We start from the raw sequence: 21,217 nt of genomic DNA on the forward strand, positions 1-21,217 counted from the left end.
TTATTCCTTTTCTCCTAGTTGAGAATTGAATTTATAAGAATAATTCTCATAGACCTGGAATTGGGAGCCATGTCCTCAGGGTACCACAGCAATCTTCCAAACCTGGTTCATGGATCACTTCATAGAGCAAAACCCACACAGCACCCTGGCCTGGTTGGATCCCTGTTGGCGCTGATTAGTTTTGGTCTTCCTTGACATACCACCTTCAAAAATTTATTTATTTGTTCCCCCCCTTCCTCCCTCCCTCCCTCCGTCCCTCCCTCCCTCCCTCCCTCCGTCCCTCCCTCCCTCCCTCCCTCCGTCCCTCCCTCCTTCCGTCCCTCCCTCCCTCCGTCCCTCCCTCCCTCTCTCTCTCTCTGAGACAGGTTCTTACTATGTAGTCCTAACTGGCCTGGAACTCACCATGTAGACTAAGTTGGCCTCAAGTTGCCAGAGATATGCTTGTCTGTGTCTCTAGAGTGCCGGGATTAAAGGAGTGTGCCTTGCACTTTAACTAGTAATGGGAAGTTTTAAGTGTGTTTCCACCTTCTCCTTCACCCTACCCTTGTCCTTTGCACAGAGATGTGGTGGTGTGTCATGCTGGACCATGTGGAGAGGGTGGTGCTCTAGAGGTAGCTGAGTAGGAGATGGAAGGAGTTCTTAGGAAGGTAGGGTCTAGGATAACTTTGTGTAGCACAGCACCCATATTAGCCCCTGATTGTATACATTTATATAGTATGGGAGCAGAAAATAAACTTTCATCTCATTTCGGTAGTTGCTATCTTAGGTATCTGTTTCATACAGGCAAAACTATATTAAACTATTAAATTAAAAAAATATGTCTTAGAAACCATGACAGTATGTATCTTTATTGAATTTTCTATACATATTAATATGTACTTACATATCCAATTATTATTTAAGAACAGGTGAGTTGCAGATAATCAAGATGTTTGAATACAAGCTTTATTACTATCTAATTGGATAATCCTGGGAAAGTTGCTTGGTTGCAAACTCTGAGTTTCACTTTTATTATCAGTAAATATATATAGTAATTTCTATTGAATAGATTTATTAGTATTAAATATATATACTATACATAAATGCATATTTATTTTTACTTATGATGCCTAAATTATAGTTAAAGGCTCAGCCTACTGTTTTCCTTCATTTATATATTTGACAAATTTATTGTAACTTTATAGAAACGAGATATTGTATATAATCTTGTTGAAACTTGCTTTGTAAAAATGACATTATATTATGAATATCTTCCTATCCTATAAATATTATTTAACAGTGTTGGATGGCTGCACAGAACTCAGCTGTATGAGCGTGCCATTGTTTGTTTTGCCATCATTATTTTGCTAAGTTCTGTTCATTAAAGTGAACAAAAGTGATAAAAATTATTGCCTTCAGAGAATTTGCCTTCTTGAAAGGGGAAATAGATACAAAACAATTAATATAATTCCATCCGTTAGAGATTAGAAAGAGAGGGAGTTAAGCCTGAAATGTTTAAAGTCCAGGGGAGCCAGTGATGAGCCATTGGCTTGCCTTAGGCACTTTGAAAATGCCAGGGTGCCTTGTACGGTATGAACAAAGTCAGAGGTGTGAAGGTGAAGGTCAGAAGACATGTAAGTAGGGGCAGGCCATCACAGATAGATGGCCGTAGGCCCTCATCAAGATTTAGCCTTTCTTGGCCTCTTCTCTCCCCTCTCTCATCTTCTCTTTCTCTTCTCTCCTCCCCTCCCTTCTCCTCCCCTCCTCTCCTCTTCTCTCCTCTTCCTTCTGCCCCCTTCTTTCCCTCCCTCACCTTTCCCTTTCTGTCTACCTTTTTGCAGCTTTCTTATTTATGGTCTTTGGAAACATATGTGAAGATGCTAGTTCAGAAACAAGCAAAATTTATAGCATCAACCAAGTGAAAATTTCAAGGAAATATAAGAGATGTTACTGACTTTTTTAGTGAAACCTTTGCCTACATATTTAATCATTATTTTTGGAAAAAATTAGATGATATGCTAGCTGAGAGATATGTAAATGTTATGTCCTTGCTGTGCCTTATAACCTTTCCAACCTTCCCTCCACTCTGCAGCCCAGCAGCCAGTGAGGATTTGCGGTTGAGAGTTGACTATTAGTCTACTTCCCAGTCTGGTTTCAGATTCTTTGGAGAAAGGATTTTCCCTTCTAGGAACCATGAGTGAGTTCTTGAAAGTGAGCACCTTGCTTTGTTTAGGCTTATACATGAGTAGGAAGACATAAACAGTTAACAAATTGTGAAGGAAATTTCTGAGAAATTTCAAAGCAAACAAGGCCATGTGATGCAGTCCCAGTTATTATCATCTAAGGTGATAGTATAAAGTGCCTGGAGAGTCATAGCCTCAGGACACACACATCTCTCATCTGATGTGGAAGGCAGCTGCGAGTGTAGTTATCTGTTGGTTTGATTTCATTATGTTTCACACTGTACGGAACTGGATTAGTGATGCTGGTTCATGGAGAAAATGCTGTATCGTAATCGAGGAGCCAATCCCAATGTCCATTATTAGGTGAAGGGAGAAGCAAGGCACGGTGGAAGATTATTTGACAATAAAAGGATAGAAATACTGGTTTATACCATGACATGGCTGTGTTGTGGGAATCCACGCAGCCAATTAGCTTTTGGGGGACCGGCCCTTTGGGCGTGTTCTGAAGTGCTCTGTGTCCACTGATAGCTGCAAGAGAAGGCGTTCTCTTCCTCTTGCTCTGGCTCTCGCTCAGCAAGAGGTAAGATCCAGGACGGTGAAGGGCTTCTGCCCTTCTCTGCATTTGTGACTTCATCTCTTTCCATTGCAACCCTTAATAATTCAGTTTTATTTACCTTGTGTAATTATGCAATATCACTGCATCTCATTGTCATACTAAAGAAGAGAAATTATGTGTTTACAACTTTAATGGCATGTCTAGTAAATATGAACCAGTAGCAACAAAAATTGTATGAACGTCTGTCTGTTGTTGGGGTTGGTAATGGGGAGGAGTCTTCAGATTGACACTAGACACCTTTTTGGGGTGATAAAAATGAAAAATTAAGTGTCAGTGATTGTTACATGTCTACTTATTTACTAGAAATTATTGGATACTGTGCTAAATTGAGTGGATTTGATGGTACATAAGTTACTACTGGATAAATCTGTGGAGAAGTCCGGATGTTTCTCATGAACACTTGGATTCCTACTCTGAATTCTTCACTGTATGACACCATGGGTTTAGCTCAAGAACCAGAAGAGTCTAGCTTGTGTGTGAACATTTCGTACCAAGGGAATAAACTATACGTTAACTTAGTCATTTCATAGCGATAAGGACAGTACCAGAATGGAACTTAACACTTTGTATGCTAATCTGAACAATTAATACAAATTTGTTCAACAAATGAACTTCTTAATACCATAGAGTCTACCTTCTGTAGACACTGTCACCTCTAGACAGACACCGTTGCCTGTAGACACTGTCGCCTGTAGACACTGTCATCTGTAGACACTGTCACTGGTAGACAGACACTGTTGCCTGTAGACACTGTCATCTGTAGACACTGTCATCTGTAGACACTGTCATCAGTAGACAGACACTGTTGCCTGTAGACGCTGTCACCTGTAGACACTGTTATCTGTAGACAGACTCTGTCACCTGAAGACACCATCACTTGTAGACACTGTCACCTGTAGACAGACACTGTCGCCTGTAGACAGACACTGTCGCCTGTAGACAGACACTGTTACCTTAGACACTGTCACCAGTAGACACTGTCACCTGTAGACAGACACTGTTGCTGTAGACAGACACTGTCACCAGTAGACACTGTCACCAGTAGACACTGTCACCTGTAGACAGACACTGTTGCCTGCAGGAAGACACTGTTACCTGTAGACACTGTCACCAGTAGACACTGTCACCTGTAGACAGACACTGTTGCCTGCAGGAAGACACTGTTACCTGTAGACACTGTCACCTGTAGACACTGTCACCAGTAGACACTGTCACCTGTAGACAGACACTGTGACCTGTAGACAGACACTGTGACCTGTAGACATTGTCATCTATAGGCACTGTCACCTGTAGACGCTGTCACCTGTAGACACTGTCACCTGTAGACGCTGTCACCTATAGATGCTGTCATCTGTAGACACTGTCACCAGCAGCTTTCACCCCAATGAAGACCAAAGCTGTGGGAAGCAACATTCAAATAATGTATCTGCTTGCATGGTAAATGTGATCCTGACTAAACCTGTTGGGAAGAATATCTCAGCTTGTCAGGTGTGCGTGTGTGGCCTCTGCACCACATTCTAGTTCACTGACAGGTTACAAGCTCACCGTATTATCTATGTCTTCCATCACAGAGACTAAGAGAAAGTTACCAAGGGCATGCTGATTGGAATGTAAAACACTGGTGTGAACAGACGGCCATGGGAAGATAAGGAGCATATATTCTATGATATCTAGAGGGAGGGAACGTAACCAGTGGAAGATGGTGCCTTATTTCTGTTTTAGAAACACAAAAAGAACTCACTTTGCAGGATTATTTTTTCTCTCTTAAACCTCTGCCTCTTCTGTAGCTGAGGCTTCTTTTACTTCTTCCCTGTGTTGCACGGAAGACAAAACAGTGTGCGCCTCACCCGTCACGTGACTCTCCTGCCTCCACGACCTAACCTGTCCACTCTACTCTGTGTCCCTCTGCAGAGCACAGCTGGACTGTGACCGACTTCCTTGTCAAGTGCAGAGGTTTATTTGCGCTTTCTAAATATACCCTGTTGACAGGTCATAGAAGGTGTATGACAGTCTTGCTGGAAGAGTCACTGCTCTGCCGCAGGCCCTGGCTGTCTGGCCTTGGAAGTCTCACTCTTTCACCAGCTCCCAACCCCATGGAACACATAGCCTGCTGAACTCACAACTTCCTCCAAAGCCCACCTCACACGGCTGATTTCTAGTGAAACTTTTCATGATTCCAAAAGCCAATTTCCACTTGCCAGGCTCTGACTTTGTGCCTCTCCTGTGCGTTTTGTCACAGATGCCTTTCTTCTTGTTGGTGCTTTGCATACGTGACTTAACCTCCTAGCCTGGCTACTCTGTAAAGGCAGGGACTCGTCTTGCACATAGTTGATGCCCACAATGTCACTTTTGGACTTTCTCATCTTCAGGACCCTACTAATAGCAGATTTCCTTCTTGAACATAAACAATAGAATTTTAGCAACCTAACACTTGCTCCACATTTTCTTCTCTCTAGGTGTGCTTAGCACTGGACATTCCAGAAATTTCATCTTAGTGCTACAGTGTCCCTCATCTGGGGCTTTTGACACACACATATATATGTATCCCCCACCCCCACCCCAGGCCAGGCTTGTGCATTTGTGCCTTGGCAGGTTGATAGCTATGACTGTGAATAATGAGTCAATTATCAGCCAGCTTCAGGGAAAGCACAATTATTCCTGACTGGCCAGGCTGTGGTAGTCCTCCCCTCCTTGTGCCCTTTCAGACAGAGAACACGAAACAGTTGGAATTCAGAGCACTGCAAAGGGAATTTAGAGAAAACACTGGTGTGCCGAATTTAGCTGCCTTGGATTTATTCTGATTTAATGATTGATTGGTTTTTAAATTGCTTATTTAATCCTAATGACTATGGCTCCCGGGGAGGCCAGATATGAAGCAAAGCATGTGAGTGGAAAGCACTGGTGTGGAGTGGTTTGGCCGGGCAGATCCAGAGACTATGTTATTGTCCAGAGGAACATTGCCTTGACTCACAGTGTAATGTGAAGTCACCTCAGACTTTGCGAGTACCTAACCTTGTTACAAGCTTGATTGCTTATCCCCTATTCTCTTTGCAGAAGGGTGTTTGTATCTGCCCAGTGTTGTACAGACCATTCCCCACTTCGGGTTTTCTTTCTTTCCAGCAATATATTCAGTATCTTGTTGTGACTGAGAATGTGCACTTGATTTATATTGTGCTGTTGGCCTCACTGGAGAAGAAGGGGTACTTCGAGGTGTCTGGCAGGATTTGATCTTCGATTCTGGCACAGCTTGTGCTGATCTGGGGGAATGCTTTTCTGTACACGGACACTACTCTGGCTTTTGGATAGAAGAATTTGAATTTTTTGTAAGTGTTTCTCTCAAAAATGAGCTGTCTCCAAATAATTGCTTTTACCTGGAAGGTGTAATCAACATGTGCTTTACCTCATAAAGTGTAATTTACCTTGGCATCCCAGCTTTCCACTTTTTCAAGGAGTGTGACATTTCTCTCTGGTCTGAGTTTAGTTAGACACTGAAGGTGTAGATGGTTTTGTAAGCCTGACCTGTTGGAAGCTTATCTGTTCGTTATCAAAAGGAAATTGAAATTCCATCACTTCAGAATAATGAAATCTCTGAAAACCTTTAGAAAAAAAAGTTTTTCTCATCTCTATTGAAGTTTGACTCAGAAATGCCCAAAGAAATGCTCTTTCAGGTCTCTGTAACCTGTGTGTTCGCAGAAACACTGTGTTAGGTTTCCTCATTGTATTATGCCTCACGTGCATTTCAAAGCACGGAGCATTAGGGATGAGATGAAAGGGTAGAAAGGACTCTGATGAAAAGCAGCAGCAGCAGAGATGAACAGTTGGGTGGCACGTGTGCATTGCCACCAGGCTCACTCTGGGAAGCAGCATCTGGTCTAATCAGGCTGCTGGCCACTTCCAAGTCAGGGCTGTGCCAGCATCTGCCATTTTGACATTATCATATTGAAAAGGAACTTTGTTCTCATTTCATTCTGCCAAGAGATTTATTATTTACTAGGTTTAAAAACCAATAAAATGCCTGTATGCAAGAACACTTTTTGCGCCTTTGTGGGGTCATAATACATAGGCTTGTGAAACTAATTACAAGGTTTAGGACAGCATTTTTAACTTAAGTTTAATCACAGAGAGGGCATACTTTTCTGAATCTTTGGCATTTTAAATATAAAAACTTCACAATTACAAGAGGGTGGACTTTAAAAGAGTAGAGATTTTGTTGGATCTGAGACTGTTATCCCTAATTCAATAACAGCATCAGGAGCTTGGACTTCACTGTATTTCAAAGGAGTTTTATCTGGTGACCTATCAGGTACCCTGGGCATTTAATTGGGAATTGATCTGACAACATAACAGAATGTCTCTTTTCCGATTCACTGTGCTTTTCAAGTATTTATGCCAATTGACTAGTTCAGCAGTGTTGGGTTGGGTGTGCAGGATTTTCTTGGCAAATACCAATTTAGGTTTGTTTGACTTAAAAGATATCTTGGAGGATGGAAACTGTTCCTTTTATTGCCATCAGTGTGCTGAGGAGCGGTAGGAGCCACAGGGAGCCGTCCCTTCTGACTCTGATGGAGCCCGAGGCATCTGCCCATCCCTCAGTAGCTTATCTTGTTTCTGAGCATCACCATATCCCTCCACACTACTTACTTTTACCTTAAGAACCATGGGGAACTTGACTCTAAGCTGGAAGAGGTCTAGGAGACTAAATCGATCTCATCCTCACTGACTCTTGAAATCGTTTGTTATCCCAGCAGTGGCTTTAGCAACCCTCCTAGCACCTTACCCACTTCTTGAGCTCTTCTACCTATGGCATCCAACACTTGCACTTCGCAACGGAGATTTTGCCAAGAATTTGTTGGTACCAAAGTCATAAGTCATCTTTCCAATAGTGACTGGTTAGGATTTGCTGATAGGTAGGCTGTAATGGGAGAGCTGGTTTCAGAGTATATGGATATGCACTTTTTTTCTTTTATAGAAGAGAAAATTACTCATTTGGTGTGAATTATTATCACGGGGCTATGTTACCTTAACTTTGTTCTATAATAGTATTTCAGGGTTTGAAAAAAAAGGAGTCAAAGAGATGGCTCAGTAGTTAAGAACACTGACTTCTCTTCTGGAGAACCCATGTTCAATTGTCAGCACCCACATGGTGGCTCTAAAACACTAGTAACTCAAGTCCCAGAGCATCTGATGCCTTTTCTGACCTTCTCAGTCACCAGGTATGCAAAGATGTACAGACCTGTACGTAGTCAAAGCACCCATATACACAAACAAACTAAATTTTGTTGTTAATTCTTGAGAAATTTTACTTTTAATAGGGTATTCAGAATCAAACCAGGAAGGTAAGGGAGCATAGTGAGAAAATACTGGACCAAACGAGGCTGAAAACCAGCAGGGAAAACTCCAAATTCTGTAATTCCATGTCTAATATTAAAGGGTTTATTAGCTGGCTCTTCCCTTCCAGCTTTGCTGACTGCAACACACATAGCTCTCTTGGGCTGGTTCCACCTCCTGCTAGCAGTTGTCCTTGGCAGGTATCCCATGGCTTTGGCATCTCCAGCATCTTGGGATCTCCAAGGCAATCCAGACTTCACCTTTATAGCTTCATGTAGTCTCCTCTCCACTCCTCCATGCAGCGACTTTTCTTAAAAATGGAGGAAGATTCCACAAGCCAGTTCCTATATCCTTTTGGCTCTAAATCCAGAACCTGCCAGGTTCTGTTGCTTGTTGGGGCTAGAACCTGGGCACCTCCTTGAATTACATTTGCACAAGATTTCTGTTGTTTAGGACTAGGAAATCGTCAGGACATTTCCTTTCACAGTTTGCAGAATCAGCTGGGTGAGGTCTTGTTTTGAGGTTATCACTCCCTTTATTCCACTCAGCACCAAGCTTTTCTTTAAACTTTTCATCTCCTTGAACACAAGACTTGTACACATTACATTTCCTGCTGCCCCTTTCTTCCCCTCAACTAAAGTTCTGTACTTCTCTTTGCCCTGTTTGTTTCTTTTCTTTGTAGATCTGCATAAGAACTCTAGGATGTTTTGAAATCTCTGTAAAAGCCATTAATCCTAAACTCTTCAAGTTTAGCCTCAGGAAGATTTCTAGGACAGGGACAAAATCCAGCCACATTCTTTGCCAGAATATCCCCCCAAATGGTCTCTAGGCCAGCTGATAATATTCTTCTTCTCTGAAGCTGCTTAAGTTGGGTCCCCTACAGTCCACATCACCCCCAGCAACACTATCTTCCATGCTGCTACTCGGGTTAGCCCATAAATCCCGCTTAGAAGCATTCAACTGCTTTTCTAGCCCAAAGTCTAAAAATCTTTCATCTTCCTCCAACAAAATAGCATGATCAGGCCTGTCACAGCAATATGCCACGCCCTGGTGCCAACGTCTGTCTTAGTTACTGTTTAGTTGCTGTGAAGAGACATTACGACCACTGGAACTCAAAAACAAAACAAAAGAAAGGCTTTAACTGGGGGCTTGTTTATAGCTTCAGAGGGTTGGTTCATTATCATCATGGTAGGAAGCAGACAGACATGGCTCCAGAGCAATACCTGAGAGATTTACATCCTGATCTACAGGAAGCAGGCAGAAAGAGAAAAACTGGGTCTGATGTGGGCTTTTGAAACATCAAAGCTCATCCCCAGTGACACAGGTACTCCAACAAGGCCACACCTACTTTAACAAGGCTACATCTGCTGATCCTTCTCAAGTAGTTCCACTCCCTAGTGACTGAGCATCAAATATATGAAACTATGGAGGCCGTCTTCTTCGAAACTATTACAGCAGTGTTCCAGCTGGTCCCTCACCAAACTGTGAGCATCACAACAATGGCAGATTTTGATGTCATGCAAGCAACATCTCAAAAGAATTAACTATGGTGGCTCTGCTATGCTAGACTTTTAGAGACCTATCTCAGGTCACAGATAAAATAATTCCTCCATCTCTGAGACAATTTCATTATAGTCTAGTGAAGGGTATGGCATAGGGTTACCCAACTGGGGATGGCAGGATGGCTTGATATCTACTATATGGCTGTTTTTAAATCCATCTATCTGTCTGTCTGTCTATCTATCTATCTATCTATCTATCTATCTCTATCTTTCTTTCTTTCTTTCTTTCTTTCTTTCTTTCTTTCTTTCTATCTATCTACCTATCTAAATATATATATTTGTGATTGACACAAGTTTTTACAAAATGTATCCCTGAAGCCTTGACTCTTCTTTGACTGTTGAAAACTTTTTTCTTTAAATTTTCTTCTACTTCTCCTTATTATGTTTCTTTCTTGTTTTGTTCAGTAAGGACCTCTTCCTTTGTTATTTTACTGCTTTGCTCAGGGTAACAAAGCAGAACCCAGGGTAGGTTTTAGAGTCAGAAGACTTGGGTTCTGATCCCAACTGTTAACTATCAGCTACATTACCTTGAACACAAATAATTAAATTAATAAATTAAATTATTTAATTTCTAGTGTCCTGAGTTAATATCTTCAATAAAGTGGGGATAGAAACAGGACTGCCTTCTAGGGATTTTGGAAGATTTAAATGAAATAATTCATAAAATGCTCAGAAAAGAGCATTCAGTACTCAGTGACTTTAAACCCTTACTAATTTCAGTATTGCTAATTGTATTAGTTAATTGTCCCATTGCTTTGCATGACAAAATTCCTTGACAAAGTAACTTCAGGAAAGAGGGAAGGTTTGTTTTGGCTCAATCTGCAGGTCAAGGCTGTCATTGCAGGGAAGGTATGGTGGTTGGAGTTTGAGGTGGCTGCTCACACTGTTTCTTACCCAGGAAGCAGAGAGACACGAGTACCTGTATTCAGTATACTTTATCCTTTTTATTCTGCCCAAGACCCCAGTTCACAGACGGCTGCTTCTTGAGTTGAGGGTTGAGTGTTCCCACTGCATTTAAGCCAACCTTGATAATGCCTTACTGATGTGTCTGGAAACTTGTCTGCTAGTGATCCTGGAGCCTTGAAGTTGACAGTCAATATTAGCCATCATGTTAATAGTAAAATAGTTATTTTTGTCTTAAGCTATTGCCTCAGTGTAGATGACAGTCAATCAGGTAGTCACCTCTGATTGTGATATTCCTTCCACACTTCAGTGTTTGGCTCATTTCTTCCATAATACCACAAATTAAACATGCAAGATCTAGATTTATAATTTCTTTTTTTTTTTGTTTTTTGTTTTTGTTTTTTCGAGACAGGGTTTCTCTGCAGCTTTAGAGCCTGTCCTGGAGCTAGCTCTTGTAGACCAGGCCATTTCTTACCTGACTTATTCTATTTTGTTCCCCCACATTTCTGTTGATGGTGTCACAATAGAATTTTCATAGTCTCTTAATTTTGAATTAATCTTAAGTAATTTTCTTATCCTAAAGAAAAGCCAGAACTATGAATGTAACACACAGGTGTGTGTGTGTGTGTGTGTGTGTGTGTGTGTGTATAATTTGTTTTTTCAAGACAGAGTTTCTCACTGTAGTTCTGGCTCTCCTGGAACTCATTCTGTAGACTCATTTGTAGGCTGGCATCCAATTCAGAGATCTGATTGCCTCTGACTCCTGAGTGCTGGATTAAAGGCATGCACCACCACCACCTAGCAAGAGGTATTGCTTATAATTATAAATAGTTAAACATGGACATTGAGGCTGGTCCAGCTTAAGACCCATACCATGAGTGGGAGTCTGCCCCTGGCACTGTCTGGAGGGCTAGAACCCAGAGGCTGGACAGCCCAGAGTCCTAGGATAGACCCAAACATGTCTAGTGAAAAAATCAATGAAATCATTCCTAATGATATTCTGCTAATTTTTTAAATACTATGTTATTCTTGTAGATTGGTGCCTAGCTCAGTTGTCATCAGAGAGGCTTCACCTAACAACTGATGGGAACAGATGCAAAGACCCATCACCAAATATTAGGGGAGCTCAGGGAATCCTGTGGAAATGGGGGAGGAAGGATTGTGGGAGCCAGGGGGGTTCAAGGACACCAAGAGAAAACCCACAGAATCAACTGACCCAGGCTCACAGGAGCTCACAGAGACTGAACTGACAACCAGGGAGCCTGCATAGGACTGACCTAGGCCCTCTGCATATATGTTACAGTTGTGTAGCTTGGTCTTCATGTGGGATCTTAACAGTGGGAGCAAGGGCTCTGTTGCCTGCTTTTGGGACCCCTTTCTCCTACTGAGCTGCCTTCTCCAGCCTTAATAGGAGAGAGGGTGCCTAGTCTTATTGCATCTTGATATGTCATGTTTGGTTGATATCCAGTGGAAGACGTGCCCTTTTCTGAAGAGAAAGGAGGAGGTGGTAGGGAGAGAAGGAAGATTGGGGAGAAGGACTGGAGGGAGGGGAATCTGTTATTGGGCTAGGACAAAATTAATAATAAAGAAGAATGGACAATGATTAAGTAAACTATCTTACATTTCGATAATGGAGTTCTCTATTATGTAGAATACTACAATAACATAACAGAACTACTGGCAAACCATAGTATTTATGTGTTCTATTTTAAGTTTTAGAAGTACATGAATACATAAGAGATGAACAGATAAGCTTCTAAACATTTTATTTAGTTACTCTGTTGTGTAGAATTAAAGGGATGAGTTTCATATTTTGCTCTTTTTCTCATAATCTTTTAAAAATATAAATACGTTGCTTTCATATGAGAAAAAAATAACAAATCTAAGGGAAAATGAGGTAAATAATGTCTCACAATCTTGAGGAAACTGTGCTTCCTTGAGCTTTTTAACAATGGTAAGATACAGTGCTGGGTATATAGTGGACAATATTCATCAGATGTTGAAGGAGTATTGTCTGTATTTAAGAGTAGTTATGGCTTTAAGAAACTCTACTTACATAGTTCTTTAAGAAGTATTCTTTTTTGAGGGGGAGGGGGACAAAAGATTTTTAGTAAAGAAACAATCTGACTACAGTGGCTGTTTTTAATAAATCATAACTTACCATTTCAGAGAATAATGTGGCCAGAAGGGGAGCATGTGGAACTGATTTGTCAGAAAATATATTTACTACTAAAAAATTGACCAATAAAAAGGAATCACATGATCATCATTTTAGAAATACAGCTGTCGTCCCTCATATGTCATCAGAATGTTCAGAAGATGACCAGGTAATTCTATCTTATGTTTATAGAAACAACTTGAAGAAGAGGGTATTTTTTCTAGGAAAAGAAGCCATTATAATAGCATTTTGTTGAGAACTAAGTCATTACATGCCAGTGTTTGATAATCCTCAGTTTTTGGTAAAAACTTCTTAGGGATCTGCCATGTGTAAATGCTTTATAAAATTATATATTTTGTTTTTAATAAGAGAGTTCCCTTTTCTACTTCTTTGTATAAACTGGACTTACTTTTTCCTGTCCTAAACTTATCACATTTAGACTTTAAGTAGAAACCATTCTCTTGCTTTTTCTAAGATTTGGCTTGTAGATAGTAGATGGTGTTTTCTAATCAAGATGTCATCAACAGGATTCTTCTCTTTGGCTATCATGATTAATTATCAAGGAATGATAAGGTTGTTTTTTTTTGTTTGTTTTTCGAGACAGGGTTTCTCTGTGGCTTTGGTGCCTGTCCTGGAACTAGCTCTTGTAGCCCAGGCTGGCCTAGAACTCAGAGATCTGCCTGCCTCTGCCTCCCAAGTGCTGGGATTATAGGCATGCACCACCACCGCCTGGCCTTTGATTAATTTTTTTAAGTCATTTAAATTTCTTTTTTCTGTTTGCAGTGTTTTTTGTGTGAAATTATGGACAGAATTATACTAGATTTTGGTTTTATAAGGGTCAGAAGTCTCCATGATAGAAATATAAAAGAGGTTTATAATTCATTTTCTTAGAGCTTGCTTCTAGTGATGCTAGATGAGATATGAGTTGCTTTCCATAAATGATTTACATTCTATTGGTGTTGATTGCGATCATATTAAATATAGGGAGGTTTAGAATTTTTATATTGCCCTGTCCTCTTGTAGCTTGACAACACTGTAGCAGCAGTCTCTGATTTGTGTATCAGAGGTTCATTGTGGGGAGGACTTCGGAGGTGGAGCAGCTGTCTGTTTTGTGCACAAGCTGGAGTTAAGCTTGTGCTCACCTGCTAGATATTGAATGAGCCTAGGGTACCAGAATTACACTTAGACTTGCTGAAACCTATTCCTGCATCATTGCTGTAGCTTAGAGAATCTTTCAGATAATGCTAGGAATAGGAACTATTATTTCTTGACTGTATATTCTTACTGTGCTTTCAGATAGTGATTGATGAAGGCCAGCAAGTTGGCAGCTCCCTTCAAGGTGACATGACCCAGGCTGGAAAGGTCAAGGTAAGGCCAGATCCAGTTATCTGCCTTGGGACGACCACACATAAACAAATGAACTGTATTAGCATCTTGTCTGTTACTGTGATGAATCCCCATGACCATAGCAACTTTGAAAGAAAGAGTGTATAGATAAAAGTCTGTCGTGGCGGGGAGGCACAATAACAAGCAGCAGGCAGCAGGAAGCCGAGAAAGCATATCTTCAGCCACAAGCTGGAAGCAGAGAGTGAACTAGAAGCAGGCAAGGCTTTTCAGTCACAAAGCCCACCTCCAGTGACAGACTTCTTCCAGCAAGGCTTTGCCTCCTAAACCTAGCAAGCAGCATCAACAACTGACATCAAATATTCAATTACTAGAGCCTATGGGAGACAGCTCTTATTCAAACTTCCATACAAACCAATAAACAAATGTTAGACTCTTGTTTTTCTTTGCACAAAACTGGAGATTCACTAGATTTTAGTCTTGAAAGGTTCTCTCTCTCTCTCTCTCTCTCTCTCTCTCTCTCTCTCTCTCTCTCTCTCTCTCTCTCTCTCTATCTCTTAAATTGGTGTTAGAACATCTTAAACTGTTTGTGCTTGACTGGGTTTTAGATCTTTTTCCCCTTAGGTTTAACATATGGGAAGGGAATTTTAGCATACTCATTAAGAAGAAAGATGCTATAATGTAACTGATTCTCAAATTTTAATATTGAAACTGTCACATGGAAGGTGAATTTTGCTTTTGCATTTGCCCGCTGAGTAATAGTTGTTACCAGGTTAGAGGCATGGAAGCTACCATTTTTGCTCTCTGTGGGGTGGTCACGGTCCATAATCATCTCAGGACAGAAAGACACAGCTTGCCTTGAATGCAGTTAAGGAATCTTAGTTTGTAACTTTAAGGTATTTTTTATGTCTGTGTTTAGGTTATGAGCATAAAATGGATAGCAACCTTGTGACTTGTGCCAACATTTTCCTATTTACACGCTGTGATAGTCCCCTGCAATGCCTCATTGTCGCTGTGCAGTGGGAAGCGCTGTTCCTTGTGGAATAGTTCTTCATTGAAACGCAGCTATTGGGTCTGGGAGGTCATACGCTGGGCTTTTTACCTTTGAAGTAATTCTCAGTTTTATTTGCCTGAAAGAGAGAACACTTGATATTTTGCCCTGCTCACCTCTCCTGTGATTTCCCTGGCAGCATAATTTTGTTTTGAATGGACTTTTCCTTCCTGCTCTCCTTAGCTTCCTCTGTCTGGTCTCCAGAGTGCTGTCAGAGAGCATGCTGTGCGGAAGGATGGTGGCCCACCACCTCCATCACTGGCTTCTTCAGAAGCAGTAACACACAAACCCAGGACCTGCTGTTTCCTCTATAGTGGTGTTAAAAATTTTGGGAAGAAAATTTGGAACAGAGTCACAAGAAACCCCAGGCTGTTTTCTCTTTCTCTGTAGAGAGCAGGTTGTGGCGTTTTAAAACCTTGGGCTTCCAAATGTTGTGCTCCTACAGATGGGAAAGCAGATGCATAGAAGGGCTTTTAACTGGGCCTTGAGAGGCCACAGGAAAGCAGGTCTATCATGCAGCTGTGTGCGTGGGTCCCTGACTGCATCGCCGTTCCTTGTGTCTAATATATGCCAGATAACCTCAGTCTTCTTGCAGGTAGACAGCTCCCTGGACTTAGAAGATTTGGATATGGAGGAAGAGAGTGAGCCCCAGATGAACAAGGGTATGTGCGCTCTCTCTTTTTCATACTGTGTAACCGCGTTCTAGAAACTTCAAGTGATTTATGTTGCTTTGTTATTTTGGGCAGTCCTTACCTTACTTCCCTTGATGTAAGAAAAACTGAAGTTGTGAAATTTCTTTTTGAAAAGCAAAAACTTTTACTCAGTTTTTAAAGCCCTTTATTTATCTATCTATCTATCTATCTATCTATCTATCTATCTATCTATCTATCTATCTATCTATTTAATTTTTAAAAAGCCCTTTGAAACTTATAAAACCTTTGGTCTAAGTGAAATAGAGCTGTCTCTTTCCTTCCCCTCAAATTCGGAATAAATTAAACTGTTAAATAATCATGCCACAAGGACATGTGCTCCACTATGTTCATAGCAGCATTGTTTGTCATAGCCAGAACCTGGAAACAACATAAATGCCCCTCGACCTAGAATGGATAAGGAAAATGTGGTACATTTACACAATGGAGTACTACACAGCAGAAAAAAATAATGACATCTTGAGATTTGGAGGCAAATGGATGGAGCTAGAAAACATCATATTGAATGAGGTAACCCAGACCCACAGGACAAATATCATATGTATTCACCCATAAGTGGCTTTTAGACATAAAGCCAAGAAAACCAGCCTACAAATCACAATCCCTGAGAACCTATACAACAAAGAGGACCCCAAGAGAGACATACATGGGTCTAATTTACATGGGAAGTAGAAAAAGACAAGAGAAAGTGGGAAGCACACTTGAACGCACTGGCACAGGAGACTGCTTCCTAAATATAGCCCCAGCAGCACAGACACTAAGAGAAACAATTAATAAATGGGACCTCCTGAAACTGAAGAGCTTCTCTAAAGCAATGGGCATGGTTAACAAGACAAAATGACAGCCTACACAATGGGTAAAGATCTTCACTAACCCCACATCAGACAGAGGTCTGATCTCCAAATTATACAAAGCATTCAAGAAATTGGTCATCAAAAGAACACATAATCCAATTTAAAAAATGGAGTACAGACCTAAACAGAGAACTCTCAACAGAGGAATCTAACATGGTTGAAAGACACTTAAGAAAATGCTCAACATCCTTAGTCATCAGAGAATTGCACTGCATTTTTAGCCATTCTGCTATTGTTTGAGCTTGACACTTTGAGACTACTGGTTCTTGTCTATACAAAACATTTACAAGATAAAATCAGTGTTATAGGTGGGCAGGAGAGTGCCTGTATTGGGCATTGTTGTGGTAGAGTTTCTCACTGCCGTCTTGCAGCGAGAAGGATTGTACTCATCACCAGTTGTGTGGCTTGGTGTTCTTTTGCTCTTCCCAGTAGAAACTGTGGTTAGCTGAGGAGAATCTCTTCCAGTGGTGGTATTTGGAAGATCTTTATATCCTTTAGCATTTGATAGCAGTGAGCTGCTGTCACAGACAGGAGGGAGCAGCAGCATGTAGCACCCTCTAGAATGGTAACTCTCCTGCTGGTTCTGATGAGTGGGTCCCTTTGCTCCACTTGTTGGTTCAGCTATTCTTATATAGGCTTAGGGTACCAGGACTCTCAGTTTTATAAGTGTAGGCCTAGGCAGGGCCAGTTTTGTATCTCCAGGGCTGAGGGTGTCCAAGAGCCTTGGCCCTCCAGGCTTCAAAGCTCTCTAGGGCTCTTCCAGTGAGACTGAGTGTTTTGCTGGAGAGCGAATGTACTTCAGGAGCTGCTCATTGCGTGGCTATTGTGGAATTTTCTCAAGCTGTCTGTAGAGGGTGGAGACAGCCCATATAACATCAGTGCAGTCCGCCTGACTGTGTTCAAGTCAGATGGTGAATGCTGCCAGTGTAACATGGGATAACAGCTGTTAATTAGGGAGTCACATTGTCCCAGCCCCAACATCTGTCTTTACCGGAAGATGATCAGGATTGCTTACAAGAACCTAGAAAGTGTATCACAAATGCTAATAGTTAATTTGTTTAACATTGCTGAACACCAGGCAAGTATATCAGGGAGGGATGATAAGCTAATAAACCAATGTGGCTAGCAAATTTAATATTTTTTTTACATCAGCCTTTACTAATTTTTGTGTCATTGTTTTTTAAAGACATTTTTCAAGTATGCTATTCAGTTACCTGGTTTATTACTTTCTTTTAAAAAATGAATAAAAAGATCTCACTAGTATCATGTTTCCAAAAACTAGATAGCAGGAGGTCTTCCATTTGTGTATAAACAGTTATTGAGGCGAACCAAGTCTCAGTGGACTTGAATGAAGTAGTTAAGACAGTCTCTGGTGTGAAATGATGTGTGAATTGATGGCTGACAGTCGGTTCAGTCTGCAGTGATCTATTCTAATCACCAAAAGGCCACCAGGGTTTCCCAATTTTCATAATGTACAATCTGGGTCACTTGAAAGGAAGAAAGAAATTAAATACTTTGTGCCAAGGTGAATTTCAGTGTGTGGCCTAATTTGTATTGCACTTCAGGAATGTAAACAGAAGGCAAATATTTATATCAGATGGGAGATGTGACATTTTTAAATAGGCAAGTTGCTCTTATAATTTTGGCAGCTGGGAAGTTTACTGATTAGATTCTGTTGTTACTGTTTAAGCAACAGATTTGCCTGGGGCAACAAGGAAACCCGTTTTTGTATTGTTTTTTTTCTACCACTGACTTTATTTGTTCACTGTATTCACCTTCATAAATATTCTTCAAGATTCAAGAGCACTGTTCTTTTCCACTGTGTGCCTTGTGATTCTGGCAAACAAGGAGTAGAGTTTAGAGTCCAGTTTTTGGCAGAATCAACACCATGTACGGATATGAGTAGCCCAGGTACTATAAGGCTTGGTACCCTCTGTTCATTTGATATCACGTTAGTGTCATGGTGTTCAAATACACTGGAGAAATCAGAGACTTGGACTCAATTCAAATTTGCAGTAAATGAATTTATTCTTTTTTTAAAAAAACTTTTTATTGATTCTTTGTGGATTTCACATCATGCATTCCTATCCCATTCATCTCCCTGTCCCTTTGTATCTGCCCTCTGCTCTTGCAGCCCCTCCCCAGTAAAATAAAATTTAAAAGAAAAACATATCACTGCGGAAGCTGTGATGTGACAGAGTGAGCCGCACAGTGTACCCTTTAGTCCATACACCTTTACTTGCAAGGGTTCGTTACAGTGAGTCATTGGCCTGGTTCAAGGCCTCTGGCTTCTGCTACACTATCAATACTAGGCTCTCACTTTTCTTGGATATCCTATTGTTGCCCTGTGTCACTGAGATCCTGCAGCTTTGAGTCTGCAGAATCAGTCCCTTCATGTGCTCCAGCAGTTCATAGACAGGGTGGATGTTGGGCCAACTGTTAGCCCTGATTTTGGCCCTGGGTAGTAACTGGGTTGGTTAGCCTTCCAGTTCTCTTTCATCCTCACCACCAGGGTTAACTCTCCAGCATTGCCCTGCTAGCTCACCTAATTCAGCAGGCAGCAAGGGGTGGGGCCTGTTCTGCTCTCATGCCATCTGGATGCTCACTCACACCCATGCCACTAGGGTCAGCTGAGTTGCCCAGGTGAGGTGCAGGATCCACTCTCCCTAGTGCCGCTGCTGGTGAGGGCCAGGACCAGCTCTCCTGCCGTCATGCTCCTGAGGCCAGTTCTCCTGCCTTCTATAGGTGGCCAGTGTTGACAGAAGTTTCTGTCTCACCTGGTCCCACAGCCATTCAGTCCCAAAGAAACACACAGAGGCTTACATTAATTATAAACTGGTTGGCCTGTTAGCTCAGGTTTCTTATTAACTAACTCTTATATCTTAGTTCATAATTCTTGTCTGTGTTAGCCACATGGCTTGGTACTTTTATCAGTGAGGCATTCTCATCTTGCTTTCTCTGTGTCTGGGTGACTACTGTTGACTGACCCTTTCCTCTTCCCAGAATTCTTCTATTCTGGTTGTCCTGCCTATACTTCCTGCCTGGCTACTAGCCAATCATCATTTTATTAAACTAATACAAGTGACAGATCTTTACAGGGTATAAGACCATTGTCCCACAGTAGGTAAGGGATGGTGGGGGTCATCTTTCCCCTGCTTATGCCACCACATAGCAGATGGGAGGGTGGGGCCATCTCCCCCACTATCATTCCCTCAGGGCCAGCTTACCTGTGCCTGCCAACAAGATCAGCTCTAGTGTGCTACTCAGACAAGGTACAGAGCCTGCTCTCCTATGTGCTGCAGTTGATGAAAGGCAGGGTTAGCTCTCCTACTCTTGTGACCCTGGGGCCTGCTCTCTTGCCTGTCACAGGTGACAAGGGATGGGGGTAGGATGGGAAGGGCATCTTTCCCTTACCCGTGTTACCACATGGCGGATGAGTGGGGGTAGGGTGAGATCTCCTGCACTCATACCCATAGGACAGCTCATCGTGCCCCTGGCAACAGGGTCAGGTCTACTGTGCTACCTAGACAAGGTGCAGGGCCTGCTCTCCCCAGTGCTGCAGCCAGTGAGGGGTGGGATCAGCTCTCCCACTCTTGTGACCCCATGGCCAGCTTTCCCGCCTGCAGTAGGTGGCGAGGGGCAAGGCTACTGTTGGTGAGGGTGCCATCTCATCCACACCACAGTGTTGCAGATAGATTGTGGGGCTAGCTCTCCCACTCCCATGCCTTCAGGCCTGTTCACCCACACCCCTGCCAATGGGGTCATCTCTACTGTGCTGCCCAGGCAAAGTGCAGGGCCTCTCCTCTTGGTCTGAGTGCTGCAACTGGTGAGGGGCAAGACCAGTTTTCTACTTTCAAGATCCTGGGGCCAGCTCTCCTGCCTAGCAGAAGGACTGGTACCTTATTCTATGCTAGAAGTGGTGGTTAGAAGGGTGTGGGTAAGGGCAGCTATCTGAAAGGTGTGCATTACAAACAGCCATAGAATTCACAGCTGGGCAAGAAAATTGTTTTTGCTCCCCTCAGTTGTCTTTTTCTTCTCTCTCTATAGTAATAAAAGACTATTTCATCCCCCTTTCCATAACAATAAGGTTTTACAGAAGCAAAGGCAGCTGTTAATACCTCACAGCCTATTATCCTATTCTCTCTCACCTGCAGGCCACTAGGATCTTCCAGGCATTCCAGAGCAAAAGACCAATGGCCCTTAAGGGACGCCTGGTTCCATATTAAGTTTCTTTAGTCATCACAGGGGACCTATGTAAATTATTACTCAGGTCTGAGCACTCTAATGGCTGGAATAGAGCAGTTCATTTCTGGGCAGGAAAAAACACAGTGCCATCAGGTGAGGGCTGGCTGTCACGTCCTTACAGTTAGCACCTTTGCCTCTTTTGAATTTAAGATAGGATAGTTAACCTGGTGACTGCCCTGCCTCGGACAAGATGGCTCAAATTGCTATACAACACAATTATAATTTGGGATAGCTGCAGTCATTGCATCGAGGTCAGCAGAGTAGGAATACTGTTCGTTTTTCCT

At 42.0% G+C, this 21,217-nt stretch overlaps 1 protein-coding gene across 1 annotated transcript in view; it reads left to right on the top strand.

The window, feature by feature from the left end:
* Positions 1-21,217, top strand: part of LOC119815547 (intraflagellar transport associated protein) — a 78,404-nt gene that overhangs the window by 32,651 nt on the left and 24,536 nt on the right. Inside the window, exons 3-5 of the mRNA XM_038331711.2 lie at positions 12,741-12,898; positions 14,026-14,097; positions 15,720-15,786. Coding sequence (XP_038187639.1) covers positions 12,741-12,898; positions 14,026-14,097; positions 15,720-15,786 — 297 coding nt within the window. The remainder of the gene's footprint in view (positions 1-12,740; positions 12,899-14,025; positions 14,098-15,719; positions 15,787-21,217) is intronic.

This window comes from Arvicola amphibius, chromosome 5, assembly GCF_903992535.2.
Source record: "Arvicola amphibius chromosome 5, mArvAmp1.2, whole genome shotgun sequence".
Lineage (NCBI taxonomy): Eukaryota > Metazoa > Chordata > Mammalia > Rodentia > Cricetidae > Arvicola > Arvicola amphibius.